General features: G+C 39.9%; 5 protein-coding genes across 12 annotated transcripts; 1 reads left to right on the forward strand and 4 right to left on the reverse strand.

Moving 5' to 3' along the window:
- Positions 1–329: 329 nt before the first annotated feature.
- Positions 330–1,327, reverse strand: LOC117566620 (uncharacterized). Its single transcript, XM_034246160.2, has 2 exons — positions 849–1,327; positions 330–789 (listed from the first exon to the last, which is right to left on the reverse strand). The coding sequence occupies exons 1-2, from the start codon at positions 1,215–1,217 to the stop codon at positions 352–354; spliced, it is 807 nt and encodes a 268-aa protein (XP_034102051.2). The 5' UTR covers positions 1,218–1,327; the 3' UTR covers positions 330–351.
- Positions 1,328–1,412: 85 nt separating this feature from the next.
- Positions 1,413–6,348, forward strand: LOC117571974 (uncharacterized). Of its 6 annotated transcripts, none has more exons than XM_052005621.1 (7): positions 1,413–2,062; positions 2,120–2,233; positions 2,295–3,693; positions 3,730–4,461; positions 4,528–4,704; positions 4,770–5,998; positions 6,057–6,348. In XM_052005621.1, the coding sequence occupies exons 1-4, from the start codon at positions 1,649–1,651 to the stop codon at positions 4,434–4,436; spliced, it is 2,634 nt and encodes an 877-aa protein (XP_051861581.1). In that variant the 5' UTR covers positions 1,413–1,648; the 3' UTR covers positions 4,437–4,461; positions 4,528–4,704; positions 4,770–5,998; positions 6,057–6,348. The 6 variants fall into 6 exon arrangements, with proteins under 6 accessions (XP_051861581.1, XP_051861582.1, XP_051861583.1 ...); XM_052005622.1 differs by having other exon boundaries at positions 3,742–4,461; XM_052005623.1 differs by having other exon boundaries at positions 3,754–4,461.
- Positions 4,403–7,001, reverse strand: LOC117566618 (solute carrier organic anion transporter family member 74D-like). Its single transcript, XM_034246159.2, has 6 exons — positions 6,725–7,001; positions 6,435–6,664; positions 6,048–6,365; positions 5,132–5,982; positions 4,765–5,075; positions 4,403–4,699 (listed from the first exon to the last, which is right to left on the reverse strand). Exons 1-6 carry the CDS (start codon positions 6,892–6,894, stop codon positions 4,501–4,503), a joined length of 2,079 nt encoding a protein of 692 aa, XP_034102050.1. The 5' UTR covers positions 6,895–7,001; the 3' UTR covers positions 4,403–4,500.
- A 1,464-nt stretch (positions 7,002–8,465) lies between these two features.
- Positions 8,466–12,687, reverse strand: LOC117568406 (solute carrier organic anion transporter family member 74D-like). Of its 2 annotated transcripts, none has more exons than XM_052004713.1 (7): positions 12,554–12,687; positions 10,785–10,969; positions 10,500–10,729; positions 10,117–10,437; positions 9,218–10,059; positions 8,852–9,162; positions 8,466–8,779 (listed from the first exon to the last, which is right to left on the reverse strand). In XM_052004713.1, the coding sequence occupies exons 2-7, from the start codon at positions 10,916–10,918 to the stop codon at positions 8,572–8,574; spliced, it is 2,046 nt and encodes a 681-aa protein (XP_051860673.1). In that variant the 5' UTR covers positions 10,919–10,969; positions 12,554–12,687; the 3' UTR covers positions 8,466–8,571. The 2 variants fall into 2 exon arrangements, with proteins under 2 accessions (XP_051860673.1, XP_034104934.1); XM_034249043.2 differs by having other exon boundaries at positions 10,785–10,982.
- Positions 12,688–12,860: 173 nt separating this feature from the next.
- LOC117568405 (solute carrier organic anion transporter family member 74D-like) lies at positions 12,861–19,316 on the reverse strand. 2 transcript variants are annotated; one of them, XM_034249042.2, is made up of 8 exons: positions 19,044–19,316; positions 16,377–17,497; positions 16,086–16,315; positions 15,685–16,017; positions 14,630–15,495; positions 13,803–13,964; positions 13,419–13,738; positions 12,861–13,355 (listed from the first exon to the last, which is right to left on the reverse strand). In XM_034249042.2, exons 2-8 carry the CDS (start codon positions 16,778–16,780, stop codon positions 13,181–13,183), a joined length of 2,490 nt encoding a protein of 829 aa, XP_034104933.1. In that variant the 5' UTR covers positions 16,781–17,497; positions 19,044–19,316; the 3' UTR covers positions 12,861–13,180. The 2 variants fall into 2 exon arrangements, with proteins under 2 accessions (XP_034104933.1, XP_034104932.1); XM_034249041.2 differs by lacking the exon at positions 19,044–19,316 and adding an exon at positions 17,584–17,598.
- Between the last annotated feature and the right edge of the window lie 1,282 nt (positions 19,317–20,598).

Below are 20,598 nucleotides of genomic sequence, written 5' to 3' on the forward strand. Positions count from 1 at the left end.
AACAAACAGCAAACAACAACATTAACATTTTCCCCAAGTATATTTGAAATCACACACGCTCTAAATATGAAGTATGAAAATAACCCGAATGAACAATTTAAGTTTCCCTTCTTCTGCGTGTTGTGGATGTGCAGCGCTGTTTTCATATTAAGCTGAATTATACATTTTAGTTTATAGGACTACGCTAAGTATGCTTATGCGACTGAATTTAAATTAATTAAATGCAACATTAAACAAATTGAAAAACTCTAGAATTCTGATTGCTGTGGGGGTGAATGCAATTGACCTATGAAAACACTACAGAAATTACGAACCATAACAAGAAGCGGTATCTTTACAAAATTTACAAATTTATTTAAATGCATTATTTCTTTTTCCTTTTCCCTTGCCTTTTCCTTTCTTTCCTTTTGGCTCTGGTGGTATATATACCACTGACGGCATCGCTTCCACTACCTCAATTGGTTTCTTTTTCGGCTCCAATTGGCATACTTCATTCAATGTTCGTTTCTTCATAACTTCATTACCGGTTAATGACAGAATTGGAACACGATGCCAATTGTCAATATACTTGCTGGTATATACCTTGATATCACAGCAATTTCTGAGCACGACTACGTTGGTGTTGTCGGTAATGGGATCACGAAGATATAACTCCTTGTCGCAGTCCAAACAATGATTCTTATCCCGACGTATTCGAAATTTTATTGGGAAAACTCGACCGGCTAACGTTTCATGATCCAGAAAGACACTATGCTTATACGTTGGCTTTGGCCGAGGACGTTTCGTGTACTAATATAAAAGAGTTTTAAAAAATGTGCTTTAAATTTGAATAAAAGTTACAAAATTACCTCCTTTAAATGCAGTGATGTGGTCAGCGGTCTGCATTCTGTTGAGCAAAAGTTATTTCGATGAGTGGCATTTTGAGCATCGTTTAGTGTACAATTATTTAGTTCCTCTCTGTTGTAACACTTGGCACATAGACTTTTTGTGTCTACTATATGGCGAACGGGACCTTCATAGGGTGCAGAAGGAACAGAAACTTCTGGTACTTGAGTGAGATCTTCAGGGGTTTCAGCATAGTTTACATCTACTAACTTAATCTGGAGGTCAGGACATGGACCGTTGGATGACTCGAAGCAATTACGGCTACAGATTTTTGGCAAACTTTTGCTTAAGATGCTTTTCCATGTTCGACAACTATTTCCCGCCTCTGTCATATTGCGAAATAGATGAAAATGGATCAAAGCTATTGCATTTAAGTATTCAAATTTTGAGAATTAATTTTAAGGAGACATGTCTGAGACATACACAAATATGAACTAAAATTCATTTTATTAGCTTGTGTGTAAATAGAACAGAATAAATTGTTAGTTCTTCAGTAGTCTAGTAGTATTCTGTAACACCAAAACCAATTTGTTGAATTTATGACAAGTAGTATTAAGAAATAACGAACAACTAAAATTTACTAAAAAATCGTTTATTAACGGCTTGTTTATGTTTTTGAATGTCGATACAATATCGATATCACGTAGCTATTGGAATGCATTAATCAACACTGCGCACTTTTGCGTTTACCACACTGGTCTGTAATGTTCAGTTAAACAGCTGTTGAGCGGCAATTGGCCGCCAAAATTACGGGATTTGTGCAATGGAGTTTCCACTCTCAGATTTTAACTTACGGGACTTACTCCGAGAACTACACAGCTATGCATTGAGTACAGAGGGCACAATGGAGGAGCTACGAGACCGCTTGCAGACGGCTCGCAGCGATGAGGCCGAGGCTCAGGCAGAGGGTCGTGTGCGTCCTGGAAGACCACCTATATGCAAGTATGGAGCTTGTGTGCAGCCAGATGATTTCTCTGAGGTGGAAGTGATGCAAGATTCGGAGTACGAGGAGTTCCTAAAGAAATTACAGTGGAGACTGCGACGTGTTAACAAATCATATCTACGCGATGGAATGGATTACTATCATCCTGGAGTGCTCCATCAAATTGATAGGACGAAGACATATACATTTAATATGTGCGAGTTTTCTCTGCGAAAGATGCCATTTGTTCACAAGGTAAGTTGCCTACCTCAGTCTTTTGCTTATTCACACAATAATAATAGTGTTTGATAGATATTTGCCATATTCATATCGAGCACAACGGAACATTATCATCGTCTTTGCTATGCAAAAAGTTTTGCCAAGACTCGCACCTTGAACATGACGAAGGAACAGTTGAATGCACCTGTAAGTAGAATGACCCTATATTGCTTGCATAACACTGATATAGTAAGGACCTTCCATATAGGTTGTCACACGTGGAGATGTTGGCAGAGCCATGTCAAATATATTGCTTGAAATCGAAGTTAACGGATTGGAGAATTTCGTTGCTGTCATCACGGACAATAATAGTGTCATCCTCAAAGCTTTGGAAGAGGTTAACATGGTCAACAGGGCCAAGTTACCTCCTATTCTTCTCGATAGTGGCCAACTGCACAAGATCTTTCAGGATATGTTCTGTGCGAAATCGTCTCGTTGCCTAATACAACTAGAGACTGCGCATTTCCAAAAGAGCACTTATAAAGCTCAACTTGAAAAGATTGGACAAAACTATACACAAAATACAGATTCCGCAATGGTGTTTGAAGACCATTTGGCAGCTATACCGAAAGTATTGGAGGCCATGTGGAAAATCAAATCGCACAAAGATAAACCCATTTCATTGGCACTCTTAAATAATTCACGGCTAAATATGTTTGCCAGTGAGGCTGAGAATAATATTCCGCCGATTCCATATGAGGATAGTGCCATTGGTGGCGGAGTCTTGCAATTAGTTCTCTTCGATACGTTATGGTGTATGTCCACTGGAACCGAAGTAGAGGAAAAATATGTTGTTGAAACGCAGGACAAGGCAGTACTAGAGTTTGTTCATGGGCCAGAGCCCGAGCTGGACTTTGACCTGGAACTGGATCCAGACATGGATCCAGATCTTGAGACAGATTTGGACCAGGATAATGATGAGTTCCCAAAGTTAATTTTAGAAGAAGTGCAGGAGTTAATGCAAGAACCAGTGCAGGCGCCAATGCTCGCACCAATTCAAGTAATAATACAATTGCCAAGGCAAGATCAGATACAAGATCAAATGCAAGGTACAACTCATGAGTCATTGCAAGCCTCCATTCAAGAGACAATACAAGCGACAATTCAGGATCTAATACAAGACCCAAGGCAAGGGCGAATTAATTTGGTAATTCAAATGCCGCCACAAGACCCACTCCAAGGGCCAATGCAAGGGCCAATGCAAGGGCCAATGCAAGAGCCAATGCAAGGGCCAATGCAAGGGCCAATGCAAGGGCCAATGCAGCAGTTAATTACAGAGCCAATGCATGAACAAATGCAAGAGCCAATACAAGGGCCAATGCAGGAATTAATGCAAGGCTCAATGCAAATAGAAGATCAATTGGATGACCTGATTCATGGCCCAATGCAAGAACAAATGCAAGACCAAATCCAAGGCCTAATGCAAGGTCAAATGCACGGACCAATGCAAGGGCCAATGCAAGGGCCAATGCAAGGACCAATGCATGGACCAATGCAAGGAGCAATGCAAGGAGCAATGCAAGGACCAATGCAAGGACCAATGCAAGGACCAATGCAAGGACCAATGCAAGGACCAATGCAAGGACCAATGCAAGGACCAATGCAAGGTCCAATGCAAGGTCCAATGCAAGGACCAATGCAAGGACCAATGGAAGGTCCAATGCAAGGACCAGTGCATGGGCCAATACAAGAAACAATGCACGCGTCATTGCACGACCAAATACAAGAATTAATCCACGGACCGCATCAAGGGCCAATGCAAGAACCAATGCAGACGGCAATGCAAGCGCAAATGCAAGGGCTAATGCATGGGCCAATGCAAGAACCCACAGCAGAAGAGCTGCAAAATGAAATGCTAGACCAAATCCAAGAGCACATACAAGAAGAAATGCAAGGACAAATGGAAGATCAATTGCAAGGAGAAATCGTGGGCCAAATCGAAGAGATGATGGAGGAGCAAATGCAAGGGCAAATACAGGGGCAAATGCAAGGGCAAATGGTAGGTCAAATGCAAAACCTAATGCAAAACCAAAACGCAACCCAAATGCAAATGCATCACCAAATGCAAGAACAAATGCAAGGCCAAATGCATGTTCACACTCAAGAGCATTTACAAGAGCAAATGGAGGAACACATGCAGGACGACAGTGAGGATGATATCGATGAAGATATCCAAGACGATATGCAAGAGCAGATGCAAGAGCTGTTGACAGAGCCAGCTCAGCAGTTACTGCCCGAACCGATACAGGAACTATTGCCAAATGAAATACAAGAGCCAATACAAGAGCTAATACAAGATGCAACGCAAGAGCCAGTGCCAGATAATTGGTTTGACATATTGGATCCGTAGGGATTCGTTGTATGTGATCTTTATTGTAAGTTTAAATTTTTAAAAAATCTTTATGATTAAGATATTAAAGTTTTTCTTCTTTTATTTCTAGTTGCAAAGTGCTGCCTAAACCTTGTAGTATATTCTCCTCTTTGCGCTTCAGCGATAGCTTTGTCTCTTCATTCTCATCGAATATTTGCAAATGCTTGGCGTAATACCAAACAAAAATATTGCAAAAACCTCCTAGAAGAACAAATGTCGCTGCCGTGTAATTGAGCACATATCTAAGGTATTAAATATATAGAAGAATTTGTTAACATTAAATCCATTTTAATAGTTTCATATTTACCTCAGTGAGTATGTGTCGTAAAGCCAACAATTGCCCTTATTGCTGCACGTCTTGCCCCAAACCAAGCAGTATTTATCGATTAGCCAACCATAAAATATCGGACTGGGTATAAATGCCAGCAACGAAGTGACCATGCTGCCAAGTCCCAATCCGAAGCTTTTCTGCTCCGGTGGTATGCAGCGCAACGATATGAGAAAGTTGGTTGATTTACTGGACGCTCCCACAAGCTTAAGGAAGCACATGACGACCAGGAAAATGTAGAACTGTTGAGTGCAATCAACAGGACAATGCCCACCGACTGCAGTCTGCCACTGAAAGAATCGATCATCAGTTTTCAGTTGAAATTCCACTTCCAAGCATTACTTACATGGGAGACATCAGTGTCTGTTATGTTTGGAGCCGAAATACACGAGCATCCTGTGTATATTTTGCGATCATTATCGAACGGATCTTTGCTCATGGCAGTGCAGCCAGCATGACAAGCGGTTGTATAGGTGACATTATTCGGACTACAGATTGGGGAATAAAATGCATAATCACAATGACAAGAGGCACTGCAGCTGTTGCTGGTCGTCGCCATGGATCCCAATTGATCGCTGTCTTTGCAGCCAATCAGCGAATAGCACAATATGCCAGCAACTGTTAAGAAATCAACTATGACATTCCATGAGACAATAGCACGAGCTCCTGGCTTGAACTTGTAGATGACGTAGCCAGAGAGCACAACACCAACGGCGGAAAATGAGAGTGGCACAGGACCCGATGCCATGGATGCCACAGATGCCGACTGACGGTATTGCATCTCGATGTACTTCTGCGAGAAGGTCCAATAGACATTGTAGCCAAAGAAGTAAACGATTGAAGCAGCCATGTTATACACATAGACTTTGTTCGCGGCCAGACCTTTGACCGATTTCCACATATCGCTCACTGAATGCGCCTTATGCTTATCGTTAGGATCAGGTTCATCAGTTTTTGCCTGTTTTAAACGTCTTGCCTTGGCGCTGGGCAACTCCCTGGGAAATAGAGCAATGACGAAAGCGCTCAGCAGTGTGATGACAGCCAATAGTATATATCCAAGCCACCAGGCACCCATCCATCTGGGATCTGTATTCTTGATAAGTGGTCTTAAGCGGGGATCAATGTACAGCTTCAAGCACTGCGAAGATAATAAATATCCAGCTGACGGACCCATCATTCTAAGAAATGTGGATAAGGCTAAGGCAAGCGATAAGTGAGTAAGCGCATATATGTAAATAATTAGTTTTAAGATTAACACTTACTAAGCATAGCTGGCGCTTTTGACTTGGCCGTGTTGTCATCCATGTAGGCCACGCCTACAATTATGACCATTCCCGCTCCAATTCCCAATATTAGCTGGGCAACGAACAAAATGATAATGGGTGACCATGACTCGATGTCCATGTGACAATTGGTTTTCTCAGATGTGCACAATTGTGAGCTGCTTAATGAGGATGTTGAATTCCCGGTCATATTTTGATTTCCAAATTCATGAGTTAATTTTAAGGCGTCTTCGCCGGCTCCATAAAGGAAGTGCAGCGAGGCATTCATTATGCAAAAGACTGTGATTATTAAAAAACCTAAAGAAATGCAGCAATTGTAAATATGTAAATAATGTAATGTAATTGTTATTAAAAAATAATTCTTACCCAAGCCCATCCAACGTGGTCGATGCACATTTCGCAGATAATAGCCTATAATGATCGATGAAAACATGGCACTTATATCATTTCCAGTTGATAATACTCCCAAAACTTTCGTTGGTATTTTGTAGCGTTTTTCGAGCGTTGTCATTGTACTATTGAAATACGCAAAGGACATGGCCATAAAGCAGCTAGTGATGCCAAAGACGGTCACAAAAATGGTTCCAGTAGCAAGTCTAGTAATAAATAGTAATAATAATTTGAGTTTAAAAAATAAACTTACATTTTGAAATTACCTTTGCAGAGTTGGTCCCTTAAATATCCAAAATCCACCGGAAGTATCCTTGTCTATGAGTTCAACATCCACTTCAATTTTCTCGGGTTTCTCTTCAACTGGTTTCTTAACTCCATCTCCATCTCCAAGAAATGGAACTGCTTCAGTTTGTTCCTTTACTTCAACGCTCATTCTCGACTTGTTTCATTCAAAAGCACTAATCGACTGAACTAAGTTGGTTTCAAGTTTAAACTTATCGCGACACTTTACGTCAATAAAAGACCTTTCATATAAAACAAAAGATTACACGGATGCATTTATGACGACTGGTATAGTCTGCCTCTGGAAGTTAATTCCTCGCGTGATAAGCTAATGAGATGCTTACAGTCCAGATATAGCATCAAATGATAATACATACGTGCGTGTAATCGCACCACCTACATACATCAATTATACTATTAAAGAGTTCTTGTTTAGCACAACATAAGTAAACAATTTTATTTTCATCAAAGAAAATATTTGTTTATTTTTTTTTATTGGTACAAAAAAATAAACTCTTCACTATCCACACTCATTCCATTTTTGGAATGATTCTACTTTAGTTTTTCTATCATTAAGCTCCCCTGCATCGCGTGGCTATCTGACTAGTCTCGTTTTTTCTGCTCATCATTAATTTGCATATTTAAATAGACTGGCGCCAAACTAATTCCAGAAGCGTGTTCAAATCGCATATATCTCGGCAATGCAAATAAAACACCAAGCAAATCATAATGTGATAATTACTGCTTTAACGCTTATAAAACTTTTAGTGCTTTATAAATACCCATCTAGACTATTTACTTAACTAATTATGTCTGATAAACCGAGGTGAAAATCTAATTAAGGAGAGTATTTTAATATGATCGTCTTACGAAATTAAAATGCTTTCCCATGATGATTATGCTTATAGGAATTCTTATATTTGTTACTCATGCTATATTATTTTATATCCCGTTTCCAACCATTTTTATAGCCGTTACTCACAGGGCAGAAGGTGTTGTAACTTTGTTCCTTAATGAAATGTAACAGGCAGATGGAGATCGCATATATATATATATATATATATATTCTTGATATATATATATATATATATATATATATATATATATATATACATATATTCTTGATCAGCGTCAACAGCCGATGCGGTATAGCCTTATCCGTCTGTCTGGTCTGTTCGTCCGTATAAACACAGACTTTAAAAGATAAAGCAACAATTTGTGTTTTGACAGCACTTGTTATTGTTGCCCACAGATTAAGTATATTTTATATTTTTGTCAAGTGATTTCTGGTACATACAATAATAACTACAGTTTTTATGATTTCTGAGACTTTGCTTACGTTCAGATAAAAATCCTAAAAGTTATTTGAGAAACAATTTTATATAGCAAAAAAACAGATACCACAGTTGGTTCTAAGTTGCTTTGGGTGACTATCTGGTATATTTTGTACTCTATGGTATATTTTGAATGTAGCGGTATACCATATTTTTATTATATTTTAAGAATGATACCGCACTGCGTTGATTTCATTTAAAATGTGTAGCGAGTATCTCACAGTCGAGCACAGTCGACTGTAGCATTCTTACTTGTTTTATTTTAAAATTTACTCTGCTTGCCCTTTTTATGTTAATGTGATACCCATTTTATACTCCACGTTGGCCTTCTAATCTCGAGCATTATTTATAAAAACAAACACAGTAAAATTCAACAATGAATTATATTCAGTATCAACACAGTAAATAATGAATAAAGTACACAGTACAGTCTCTTATAAGTTCTAATAAATTCTAGAATGCCAAAAATTAACATTATCTGATAATGATGATGATTAAAGCTCTTCCAAGGGCTGTTCCACTGGGGCTTTAATCACATCGGTTATTGAGAGTTTGCTATAATCATCATAGTTGCCATCTGGTTTCTCCTTCTCCTGTGTGACCTCGTCGAACACCTTAAGATCCTTGGCATTAAGCCAAACAGCAATATTTAAAACACCGCCGAAAAATATGAAAAACGCAGACACTAAATTAAACGTGTATCTGAAATATGAATAAAATAAAATGATGCAAATTAAAATAGTATATTAAAAAGTGTGCGTGTGAGGGATTTACCTTAATGATTGCGTATCGTAGAGCCAACAATTGCCTTTATTGCTGCACGTCTTGCCCCACACCAAACAGTACTTGTCCAGGAGCCAACCAAAGAAAATTGGACTCGGTATTAGAGCTGTCAGACATGCCGCCATGCCAGTGAGTCCCATGGCTAAACTCTTGTCCGCTGGCAGAATACAACGGAGGGTAATCAGTACATTGGTTGACTTGCTGGAGGCACCGATGAGTTTGAGGAAGCACATGGCGGCCAGGAAAATATAAAACTGTTTGGTGCAATCCACTGGACAGGCGCCATCAACTGCCGTCTGCAACTAAATTAAGGATAAGTTTGCTATAAGGATTAATTGTCAATTAATTGTTGCTTACATGGGAGAGATCATATTCGGTTGTATTGGAGGCAGCAATGCAACTGCAGCCTGTGAACAAAGGACGTCCGAGGGTATCCTTACCTCTGCCCGTGCAGCCGGCGTGACAAGCAGAGATGTAGGTGACATTGTTGGGACTACAGATTGGCGCATAGTGCACATATTCACAGTGGCAAGATGCACTGCAGCTATCTCCAGTAGTTGCCATTGAACTCAGTTGATCGCTGCCCTCACAGCCAATGAATATATAGCCCACCACAGCAGCCACCGTCAAGAAGTCGACTATAGCATTCCAAGCAGCCATAGAGCGTGCACTTGGCTTGTACTTGGACACCACATAACCAGATAGCAGTACTCCGATGGCAGAAAAGGTGAGTGCCACAGATCCAGTGGCCAATGTGGCAGTTGCCGCCGATTGGCGATACTGTGTCTCGATGTATTTGGGCGTAAAGATCCAGTACGCCAAGTAGCCGAACAAGTAGAAGCTGGAGGCGAAGGTGTTGTACATGAACACCTTGTTGCGGCACAAACGATTGACAGACTTCAGCATGTCGCCCACCGAGAGATCCTTGTGTGCATTGGGATCATGTTCACCAGCCAGCTCCATCTTCAGACGTCTGGCCTTGGAGCTGGGCAGCTCCTTGGGAAACAGAAACATTAGGAAGGCAATGATGAATGTAACCGCTGCTAAGACGAGCCAACCAAGCCACCAGGCGCCTATCCATCTGGGATCTCCTGGCTTAATCAGTGGCTCCAGACTGGGATCGATGTACATGCGAAGGCAAACCGAGGCCAAGGAGTAACCAATGGCAGGACCCAGCATGCGCAGGAATGCAGTTGCACCTGAAACAATGTATTGTTAGCAGAATGTTATTGAGTGTGTTTAGATTTTCAACTTACTGAGCAACGCTGGCGACTTGGCCTTGGAGGTGTTGTCATCCATGTAGGCAACACCCACACTCCAGAAGAGTCCCACGCCAATGCCGGAGATGAACTGGCCGGCAAACAGCATCACTTGCGGTACCCAGATGCCATCCTCTACGATGCAACCCGGCTCCTCTTTCATGCACAGCTTTTGAGCAGTTTGTGTATTTGTTCCGTTGGAAGTCAAGTTCTGGAATCCACCATATTCTCGTGTTAACTTCAGAGAATCTTCGCCAGGTCCATATATAAAATGCAGCGAACTTGTCATCACGCAGAATACGACAATCGTAAAGAATCCTTTGGATGGAAAGTCACAAGTAAATGACAAGTACATTTAGAAATTATTCACTTTGATTTACCGAAAGCAATCCAACGTGGTCGATGTGCTCTATGTGTGTAATATCCTGCGACTACCGATGTAATCATCATGCTTATATCGTTGCCCACTAAAATCACTCCAGACATTTTAGTGGGTATCTTATAGCGCTTCTCCATAGTCGTTATTGTGCCACTAAAGTATGCCAGACTCATCGACAACAAACATCCTCCCAAGCCATAGATGAGCACATACATTTTCTCTGTCGCAAACCTGAAGGGGAATTTATTTAAATATCTTTTCCAACATTAAATCCTCTGCTCCTTACCTTTGTAGAAAAGGTCCTTTGAATATGCCAAACCCACAGGCGACATCCTTGTGTGGTTTCTCCTTGTCATTCTTTTCGAAGTGATCTTCGCGTATAAATGGTGCGAACTCAGGTTTATGTTCTTGTTTTTCCATCTTCACTTTGTTGATGCTCGATGCATGTCTTTAATCACACTGACTGTTAAACTGTTGGGTGGCGCTGATTTAAATAAAATGGTTCTCGTCGTGAATTGCAAAGTGTTGAGCATAAGTATTAAGAGGAAAATATAACTTTAATTGCAATATGAAAGCTTTACATCTTGCTTATCTTTAATATCTGGATAATCTAATGACACGCGGCCGCTTGTCAAATTTTCTACTTGATGATGAGCTTATCAACAACATGTGCGAATGACGGTGAATGAATTTCATCACACGAGTTGCACGATGATGCACGAGAACTTTTTCGTATCAACTATCTTTTTCGGTAACTGCCAATTTTATGATCATTTCATGACAATCCCTTTTTTTCTTAAGAATGATAGTAAAAGATTATACAAAGTATTTCACTAGAACACTAAACTGCACAAAACTTAAGATTTTGAAATTATAAAGAGAGAGCTACGGATTAAAGTTTTTAGTCAATACTTTACAAAATAATTCTAAACTATGTATACGTGTAAAAACAGACAATCTTTATATTGATGTAATATTGAAAAATCATAATTAATAATTACAAACAAAAAGATTTTCTTTGTCGATGTCTCCCAAAAATCTTAACTAACAAAATAAGAAAGAATTTTGAAATATAGTTAAGAAGTTTGAATCGCAGTGTAGTTGGAAATGTCAAGTTAAATTTCTGTAAATTCATTATACGTTGCATGATTTATATTCGCCAGATGATCGTTGAGAACGAGCCTCTTTATCTCCAGCAACGATGATAAGGGCAAACAAACTGATCTTTATAAGTTTGTTATTTTTATAAGAACTGTGTCGAGAAGGTCGTTCAGATCATATAATAATTAATTATCTTGTTATCTTGTATCATCTTGGAGTTTTCCTTCAAATTAAAATGAGTTTAGATAATATAAGATAATACATATGTATATACTTTCAATTAGCTTCGTTTCGCGACTGTAAGAATCTTTGTAATTACCATGATACTTATGGTTAGTACTGAGATTGACATTTCACTAAATAAATTCAAAATGAGTCTTGATGCTTAACAATGTTTTTTCAAATCTTTACATTTTCTTTTTTTGTAAATATTTAATTTTAAACGAAGAGTCTAGTCTCCCACATTTTCAATGTTACGAACTAGTGGAACGCGAAAAATGTTAATGTTTGAAATAAATAAAATAAATCGGTAAATAATTTATTTAATTCACGATCTGCTAGTTTTTCAGTACTCTGCAAGAGGTGAAAATTTGTTGACAACAAACAACAACAATACAACAATTTATTTTTAATACTTCTTATGCGAGTCCTTACACTCTTGCACAGACTTTCTTTCTGGCGTCTTGAACTCAACTTCTCCTTTGCCTTATTTATTGCATTCGTCTTATTCGTAATACGATACCACGAGTACTATAGTTTCTTCAAAATTTTCATGAAGGGTATAGGGAAAATTTATCAGATATTATATTCTATTATCAACAATGATGAGCACTTTATTTCTCATTTATATCAACAATCAGATCGGCCAATGACTGAGCAAACATTCATCAAGGTAAATGAAATTGATCTTAGATAACAATTAAACAGGCTGAACCAAAGAAATACATATTCAACCTTTAAGTAGGATGTAGCGAAGTAAACACTAGATGGCTGAATATAAACCAAGTTAAAGTGAAGTATTTAAACACTTGCGAATATCCTTTGAAATTCTCGAGTACATCGGCCGTCGAACCACTTTAACAAACTGAACGGATCCGGATTGTGGATTAAAAATTTGAAGATTGGCTAAAATGCATCTTATCATGATAAAGACAAATAACAGAGTCTTGCATTTTATGGGGGCCAATGATATAATTAAGATAAGCGGTATGATATCAGATTAGGCCTATAGAAACTGGGTGATATTTAGACAAAAGGCGACTGATATATATATTGTATATTATATAGTGTGGACTGTCGACTGACATTTGTGTACTTTATTTTAGATTGTTCAAATATAGACATGCGTATGGCAAATACAAACACATACTTAGATTGTACATTATAAAACTATGATCGTAATTGTATAGTTTGTGGAGCAATGAGAGCCTTGACAATTGGATTTATCACAACTACGAATACGAATAACGAATAACGAATATGAATGCATTGCATTGGCACCACAAATCAACTCAACTCTTGGCCCAACTTCACTCCACTGAATTTAACTCACAATCACTTAAGGATAGGCGTTAGCTTAACTTATATTTCGGTATTCTTCTCGGCAGTCGTCTCTTCCTCGTGCTGCACGATTTGCATTTCGACCTCCTTGATCTCCTCGTCGAAGATCTTAAGATCCTTCACATAATACCAAACGCCGAAATCAAAAATGGCTCCCAAGGTAATAAACACAGCTGCCGTAAAGTTGAGTGTATATCTAAAAGTAAAATAAAAGAATTGTTTAGATACTAAAATCCTTAAATACTAGTCCTGCAGTTACCTCATGGACTGCGGATCGTAGAGCCAACAGTTGCCCTTGTTGGTGCATGTCTTGCCCCACACGAGGCACATGCGATCAAAGATCCAGCCGAAGAATATTGGTCCGGGTATAAAGGCAAACATAGAGCACAACATCATGCCAAAGCCCATGGCGGCGGTTTTATCCTTCTCTGGCACACAACGCACTGAGACTAAGAAATTGGAAGCTCTGCCCGAGGCACCAATGAATTTGAGGAAACACATGACCGATAGAAAGGCAACAAACTGAGTCCAACAGTTCACAGGACATGCACCCGGAGTAGCTTGACCAGCGGCAAGCATCTAAAGTGAATGCAACAGTGAATGATTAGAGCAAGAAGTAGAGAAGAGTTCGAAACAAACTTACGTCCAAGTAGGAAGTGCTAGATGCCGTGGTAGAGGTGCTGAAATCTGTATCCCAGTTGCTGCTGTTGTCGCCGGCAATATCGAAAGCTGTTAAGCGCTTGAAGGACAGCGACGAAGAGACATTCTCACTAGCTCCAGGTATGCAGGAGCAGTCGTAAAAGACCTGACAATGAAGAGAGATAAAGAGCAGGTTATATATATCACGCGGAAGTTTATGAGAATGGAACACAAATATAAAGCTTAGTTAGCCTCTAACTTAATGTCTTTCACCACTTATTTCAAATTCACATCGGCTGTCAAGTCTGTCCGTCTCTATAAATATGTTACCTAGCTTTCAAAACTAGTAGATTTTGCTTCCTTAAGAAGAATTCCACCCTTCCTTATGTTTCTGCATATTAAAAAAATTTCAAATTGCGATCTGAGATCATTGATTCTTGTATAATTAAACAATAAACTTTTAAGGTACTTCCTGAAATGGTAATGAGCGATCTCTTCAGGGCTTCGACTTTGGTGCCAAGGACTAACCTTAGAAGACATATTATAATTTGGTGTTTAGACAGGGTATTTTATAAGATAACTAAAAATGTTGGTTTACTTTCCTTTTTTGCTGTGTATGTAGTATTTACTAAACCTGCAGGCAATGTTTTTTTTTGCTTAACTTTCGATTTCCCCTAATATAAATAAAACCTTTTTCAAAAAGTGCACTTTGTGCGAACTTCTTTTGTTAGTTGTTATTTTAAAGAGCATGTCAATAGGCTGCTAATACAATAAACTGTCTTAAGTCGTGGTCATAAAAGGGTTAATAAATGTACTCAGCCTGGGACTTACCTTCTTGCCATCGCCGTTCACATGGACCATTTTGCAGCCAGCATGACAGGCGGAGATGTAGGTCATGCTGTTCTCGCCACAGACCGGAGAATAGCGCACATAATCGCAGGAACAAGCCGAGTTGCAAGTGGCCGTATCATTGATGTCACGATTGTGAATATTCACAACGACCGAGGTCTCATTATCCGGGCAGCCAATGAAAGCATAGGTCACTACACCAGCCACAACCAGAAAGGCGCTAATCACATTCCAGGCGGCCATATAACGTGCTCTGGGCTTATACCGTGAGATAATAAACCCGGAGAGCAGCACTCCAATCGCAGAGAAGGCCAAGGCAACGGTGCCAGTAACCATGCTGGAGGTGGCCGCCGACTGGCGATACTGCACCTCAATGTACTTGGGTGTGAATATCCAGAAGGGCGTATAACCAATCAGATAGAAGATATTCGACAGCGTATTGCACATGTATGTTTTGTTCGTGGTCAGTCGCTTAAAGGTGACCAGCATGTCGCCCAGCGATGCCTTGGGCTCTGCCGTCGTCTGTGGCTCCAGCTCAGCCGTTAGTTTCTCACACTGGTTGGCAGCTTCCTTTTGTTTCACCGAAAGGCGCTCACGACGACGTTTCTCCTCGACCAGGCGTCGGGCGACCGCACGTGGCAACTCCTTGGGAAACATAGATAGAAAGACGCCCGAGAAGGCGAGCAGCCCGCCCATGACAATCCAGCCCAGCCACCAGGCACCTAGCCAGCGTGGATCCTTATTGTTGATCACCGGATGCAATTGCGGTGCGATGTACAAGCGCAGACAGAACGATGCCAAGGCATAACCGATGGCAGGACCCAGCATGCGTAGGAAGTACGAGAGACCTAGAAATTGGAGATAATTTAGAAAACATTTCGGTAGGTTTGCCAACGGAAGCTAGGCAACAATTAACTACGCGTTTCGCTCTTTCGGGACTAATCTTTATTGGCAACTGTAAAGCAATTAGCTAAGTGCTAGATTGTTCGATGTGCGTCATAGTTGCCAAGTGATCTTTTAGTTTGTATGTTACTCACTCAACAGCGCCGGTGTTTTTGATTTCTTGGTGTTGTCGTCCATATAGGAAACGCCCAGCGTGTAGTAAAGCGAACCGCCAATGCCCGAAATGAACTGTGCCACAAACAGTAGCACTTGAGGTGCAAAATTGCCCTCGCCCACCTCACAGACAGCGCCATCACCCTGCAGGCGACAGAGCGTCTTGGAACGCTGCTCCTCGATGGCCTCGAGTGTGGCGTTCTCATCGGGAATACCGCCAAACTCCTCGGTCAATGCCAAGGCATCCTCGCCGGGGCCATAGAAAAAATGCGGCGAAGTGGTCATCAAACAGAACACAACAATAGTGAGCAGTCCTTTAAAAGAAAAATGTAAATTATATTTCATTGGCTTGCGAAAGGAATTGAAAGATGAGGCTGCCTACCAAATCCTATCCATCGAGGTCGATGTCCTTTGCCCGCATAGTAGGCGAGCACGGCGGAGACCAAAGTTTGACTGATGTCATTGCCCACGGAAATGATTCCGGTGTTCTTTGAGGGTATCTTGAAGCGCTTCTCAATCGTTGTAATGGTGCCATTGAAGTAGGCGTATGTCATGGAGAAGATGCAGCCCACAATGCCATAGAGCAGCACATAGGCTGTCTGATTGGCAAAACTATAAGAGCAAAAGGATTTAGAAAACACTGAAGAAGAGCTTACATATTCTTGATACTTACCGTTGAAAGAAGGCACCACGAAACAGCCAAAAACCGCAGGTTACATTCTGTTCCAGTGGCATCTCATCCAGCAATTTGTTAATTTCATCCGTCATGAGGCGATCCTGTTCCGATTTTTCCCGCTTTAGCTTGGCCTTGACCCTGGCCTGTTCGCTCTTGTCCGCTGGGCCGGACGTTGCATTGTTGCCGCCGCCATGTGCGTTGCCATTGTCCAGCAATTTGGCATCGGCCTCCACGTGTCGATCGTCGTCATCATCCTCAAGCTGCGGCGTCGTCGGCGCTTGTGGCAACGCCGCCTCGACGTCCTGCGTCTGCGTCTGTGTTTGTGTCTGTGTCTGTGCCAGGGCCTGTGCTTCTAGCTCGGCACTTCGCCTGGCATTTGCATGCTCCTCGCTCTGCACCATTGTTGCTTGCTCTCGGTTGCTTTGAGGGGAGTTTGGGGGAATTTTGTTTGTCTGTCGGACTCTGTCTGTCGCTGCGTTCACATTGGGCTCTTCCGGCTAAACAGACAAACACAGATCTCAGCGCCAAAGCTTAAGCAATTGAGCTTTGCTTTGCTTTTTGTATTCTTCTCTTTTGCTTGACTGTTTTGTTGTTGTTGTTGTTGCTTGCTTTTAATTTTCTCAAATATTTCACGAGCAATTAGCTGAGGCGGGAGTGCGGTTGCCTTAGACGCGATCAGGCTGATCTTGATGTAGCTGTTGCTTTTGCTGTTGCTTTTGCTGATGCTGTAGAACAACCGCACGCGTCACCATGTGCGGATCGAGTGGCATGATGTGCCCAAATTACGAGCGATCTTAACTGAATCTTAACTGAATATGGAATCTACACACACACACACGCGCATACACAGTGTCTGCTATCTAGTATTTCCGAGCAGAGGGCAGCAGCAGAAGCTTATCGAGCTGCCTGACAGCTGATCGCCTTAGTCTAGCCTCCGCCCACGCTTATCCACAAGAAAAAAAAGAAAATAGCAAAGTTTGAACACACTTGTTGACTTCGCTGGCAGCCTGGCGGATTGCCTGTGGTTGGATGTGGTCTACGTTATTGTTGATGTTGGTGTCCGTATCTGTCTATCTCTCTGACAAGATCTCGCAAATGGCGGAGCGTCTTTGGTTAATCTTCAAATTTTGAGATACAAAAGAGCGTTAAATATTTTCCCTTCAACAAATTGCAATCTTTATCATGCATTGCTTCCGTTAATTACCGCAAGATTTACACTTTGTTTGCACACAATAAAATTATAAAATTCACAAAGATAACGGCACTCGATGATAACACGCAGACACTTGCACACTCTCACACTTATCTGCATCTGCTGCAACTGACAGTGATGAACCATAAGATACCTGGATTAATATATTTTTAATTTGTATGATCAATCAATTCTAATTGCAGTTTAGCGGGTCATTGACTTATAGGATTATTATTATCACGTTATGTACTTCTAGCATGAATAGTTCCTGAGACCTATGCAGAATGTTGGATAACCTATGTCTCTTCGTTTTGATATGACACAATTTATAAATCAATTCATATTAAATTTTTGGCGGGAGAAACTTAAATCTCTTTATAACTTATAGGATTATTATTATCAAGTTTGAAAGCTCTGCCATAAATAGTTCCTAAGTTCTAAAAATGTAAGATCAAAGCTGTCAATTCCTTAGTCTATAACTTTAATTTTTGATTACCACCATCTTAGAATACCTTTTCAGCCTAAAAGAGGCTGGGTATAAAAATGGCAGACATTTACATAAAATGTCTATGATAATGGATTATACACACGCACACACTATTAAAAGACTTAGACAGATCTCTCTGCTTATCGCAGATTTAGACTCAACTACACAACTATATCTCTTCGTGGGGGAAGTTATAATACTCATTCTTGCACTATCATTGTTTTTATTTACTTTCTACTTTTGCTATTTATAGTTTTTGAAGTCGCCATTACGATTAGACGTGTTATTACTCACATATGAATAAGCATGAATGGTTTTATGTTTCTCGCAATTTAATCTTATTTCCTAAATCTTTGTATCTACAGGGTCTCTCTTTATTTGTATTCTAAGTCCTGCACACCTGTTTATCATAATGTGATAACTATATTTTTATTTGATACGGAAATTCATATCTTTTTTATTATATTTTATAGCTTCAGCAATTTGATGATAACTAAAATGTAACAATTTGTAGCAATTTTTTTTTGCAAATAATGTAGATTAAATTTTTTTTTTAAATCTTATTATCTTTAACTATAAAACTACATTTAAAGCTTAATAATTTACTTAAAATGCGCTCTATTTGTATGTTGTAATTCAGCTATATAAGCTATAAGATCAGACTCTAGAGAGCGTAGCTTTTCTTGCTCTCTTTCTTTATTCTTTCATTCGTTATTATTTTGATTTTCGAGGCTTGTGTGTGTAGGTGTGCTCAACGTGGTCTATTATTTAATGTAAATACACATACAACTAGCTACTTGAGTACATATATAATATGTGTGTGTGTGTGAGTGTCACCGTCGCCACAATTCACTTAGCATATTTAAATTTATGCGCTGCTTATCACATGAACTTTATCTTGATTATTATGTTGTGCTGAGAATTATAATACACATATTAAGATAAGAATTTTCACAGTTCTATAAGCACATCGTATAATATTTACTTTGGTTATCGTTATATTTTAATATTGCATTTTATTATAGTATACATTTATCACTTTTGGTCATATTTGAATCATTCAGTTATTGAGACTTTCAGATTAAATTGTATTAATGTTAATTCGTTTATGCTTTGGTAAATTGTTTGTTGTGGTTCCGAGAAAAAAACATTTGCTGATTTGTCATCACTCGGATGATATGAGAAGTCCCGTAATCGTATCACCGTAACCGTAGCCCGTAACCATAACCGTTGCCGTTGCCGTAACCGTGCTCAGACTAAACTAAGTGAACTAAGCTCTGCGTTTATGGTGCTCTAAGATGAATGAGTTTTGAGCTTGGGAATTGGAAGGCATTGGAAATGCTCAACACGCTAAATTCCAATTCAGCGTAGATCGTTGATTGTGGATCGTGAAGTAAAGCTTGTCGTGGGTCTCCGAGAGCTGTGTTGTTTTGTGTGTGTTTCTGCTACAATATGTGACTGTGTCACTGACATCAATTCCAAACCGTATTTTCAGCTGCCGTTTTGTTCTCGTCTTTTGCTCTCCACAGCTCTACGAGCACTATATAGTAATTCTTTATTAGATTTGCCTGGCGGTGCTTGCACTTGGATCAGCGTACACAAATTCAAAAGTGTAATAATAAGCACACACAACACACAAATACAGTTTTGTTCTCCAGGCGAATCAAGGTGAAACTCTCAGCATTTAGAATTCTTCTAAGAGAGCATCCAAGTTTCGTTATACTTAGACGCGTATCAATCGAATTGGAAAGCACCGAGTATCATTTATCGTTACGGAAATAATGGAACTAGTTAGTGCAACCTTGCCGCTGTTCTCTTGATATCCAATTTGTGGTGGATTCGCAAATATTATCACTCAAAATCAATAGACCGCGCTTAGACACACACGCTTTGCACACAGTGTTTGCGGTTTGTCAATCAACCCGAACTCAACACAACTGATATCTGGTGTCAGACGCTGACAAATGCTTGATAGCTTAAACTCAGATCGAGAACTAAACTCAGATTCAGCTTGAGATCGTAAACGATAAGACCATCATAGCTGTCAGCTGTGTCGCGTAGCTTAAATTGAATTGAAATTAATCAACGAGTGCACGATTTTAATATACCCTGGATTAGTGAAGAAGACGTCTGCAAAATGGAAAAAGCATCTATTACATTGGGAATTTAAATGGGAGTTGGAGAAAGAAACGCTTTCAAATAATCCCGCAACATGCAAAAGCCGCCCTGTAATTGGCCATGTGTGTGCAAAGAACATCATATGTTTGCCACGGCAATAAAAATCAAAAGCATAATTTCTTGTATCAATTGAGCGGCAATAAAATGTGTGTACGACTATACTATATATGTGTGTGTGTGTGTGTGTACATAGTACTACAACCAGCATGTTTATTATTATTACGCGTACGCGCGTATGTTGTGTGTGTATCTCTGAGTATTTTGCTTTTGGTTTTTGTACATCTTTTTTATTTGCAGAAGGCAGCCACAAGGACTGTCGACTGTCGCGCTTCCTTTTTCCATTGTGCACAGCTGTGTGAGAG

Source organism: Drosophila albomicans, chromosome 3 (genome assembly GCF_009650485.2).
Source record: "Drosophila albomicans strain 15112-1751.03 chromosome 3, ASM965048v2, whole genome shotgun sequence".
Lineage (NCBI taxonomy): Eukaryota > Metazoa > Arthropoda > Insecta > Diptera > Drosophilidae > Drosophila > Drosophila albomicans.

What these genes read in the sequence shown, in the direction of transcription:
- LOC117566618 (XM_034246159.2), bottom strand. Translation starts at nt 6,894, where the DNA reads ATGAGCGTTGAAGTAAAGGAACAAACTGAAGCAGTTCCATTTCTTGGA. An exon ending in AAGGGACCAACTCTGCAAAG is followed by an intron (nt 6,665 to 6,724) that starts GTAATTTCAAAA and finishes ATTTATTACTAG; the next exon opens with ACTTGCTACTGGAACCATTT. An exon ending in AAAAGCGCCAGCTATGCTTA is followed by an intron (nt 5,983 to 6,047) that starts GTAAGTGTTAAT and finishes CGCTTGCCTTAG; the next exon opens with CCTTATCCACATTTCTTAGA.
- LOC117568405 (XM_034249042.2), bottom strand. Translation starts at nt 16,780, where the DNA reads ATGGTGCAGAGCGAGGAGCATGCAAATGCCAGGCGAAGTGCCGAGCTA. An exon ending in CGTGGTGCCTTCTTTCAACG is followed by an intron (nt 16,316 to 16,376) that starts GTAAGTATCAAG and finishes TTGCTCTTATAG; the next exon opens with TTTTGCCAATCAGACAGCCT. An exon ending in TACGATCCGCAGTCCATGAG is followed by an intron (nt 13,356 to 13,418) that starts GTAACTGCAGGA and finishes TTTTACTTTTAG; the next exon opens with ATATACACTCAACTTTACGG.
- LOC117571974 (XM_034254476.2), top strand. Translation starts at nt 1,649, where the DNA reads ATGGAGTTTCCACTCTCAGATTTTAACTTACGGGACTTACTCCGAGAA. An exon ending in AGATGCCATTTGTTCACAAG is followed by an intron (nt 2,063 to 2,119) that starts GTAAGTTGCCTA and finishes AGTGTTTGATAG; the next exon opens with ATATTTGCCATATTCATATC. An exon ending in AGGAACAGTTGAATGCACCT is followed by an intron (nt 2,234 to 2,294) that starts GTAAGTAGAATG and finishes CCTTCCATATAG; the next exon opens with GTTGTCACACGTGGAGATGT.
- LOC117566620 (XM_034246160.2), bottom strand. Translation starts at nt 1,217, where the DNA reads ATGACAGAGGCGGGAAATAGTTGTCGAACATGGAAAAGCATCTTAAGC. An exon ending in CATCACTGCATTTAAAGGAG is followed by an intron (nt 790 to 848) that starts GTAATTTTGTAA and finishes CTTTTATATTAG; the next exon opens with TACACGAAACGTCCTCGGCC.
- LOC117568406 (XM_052004713.1), bottom strand. Translation starts at nt 10,918, where the DNA reads ATGGAAAAACAAGAACATAAACCTGAGTTCGCACCATTTATACGCGAA. An exon ending in CAAGTCGCCAGCGTTGCTCA is followed by an intron (nt 10,060 to 10,116) that starts GTAAGTTGAAAA and finishes ACATTGTTTCAG; the next exon opens with GTGCAACTGCATTCCTGCGC. An exon ending in CCGAATATGATCTCTCCCAT is followed by an intron (nt 9,163 to 9,217) that starts GTAAGCAACAAT and finishes TCCTTAATTTAG; the next exon opens with TTGCAGACGGCAGTTGATGG.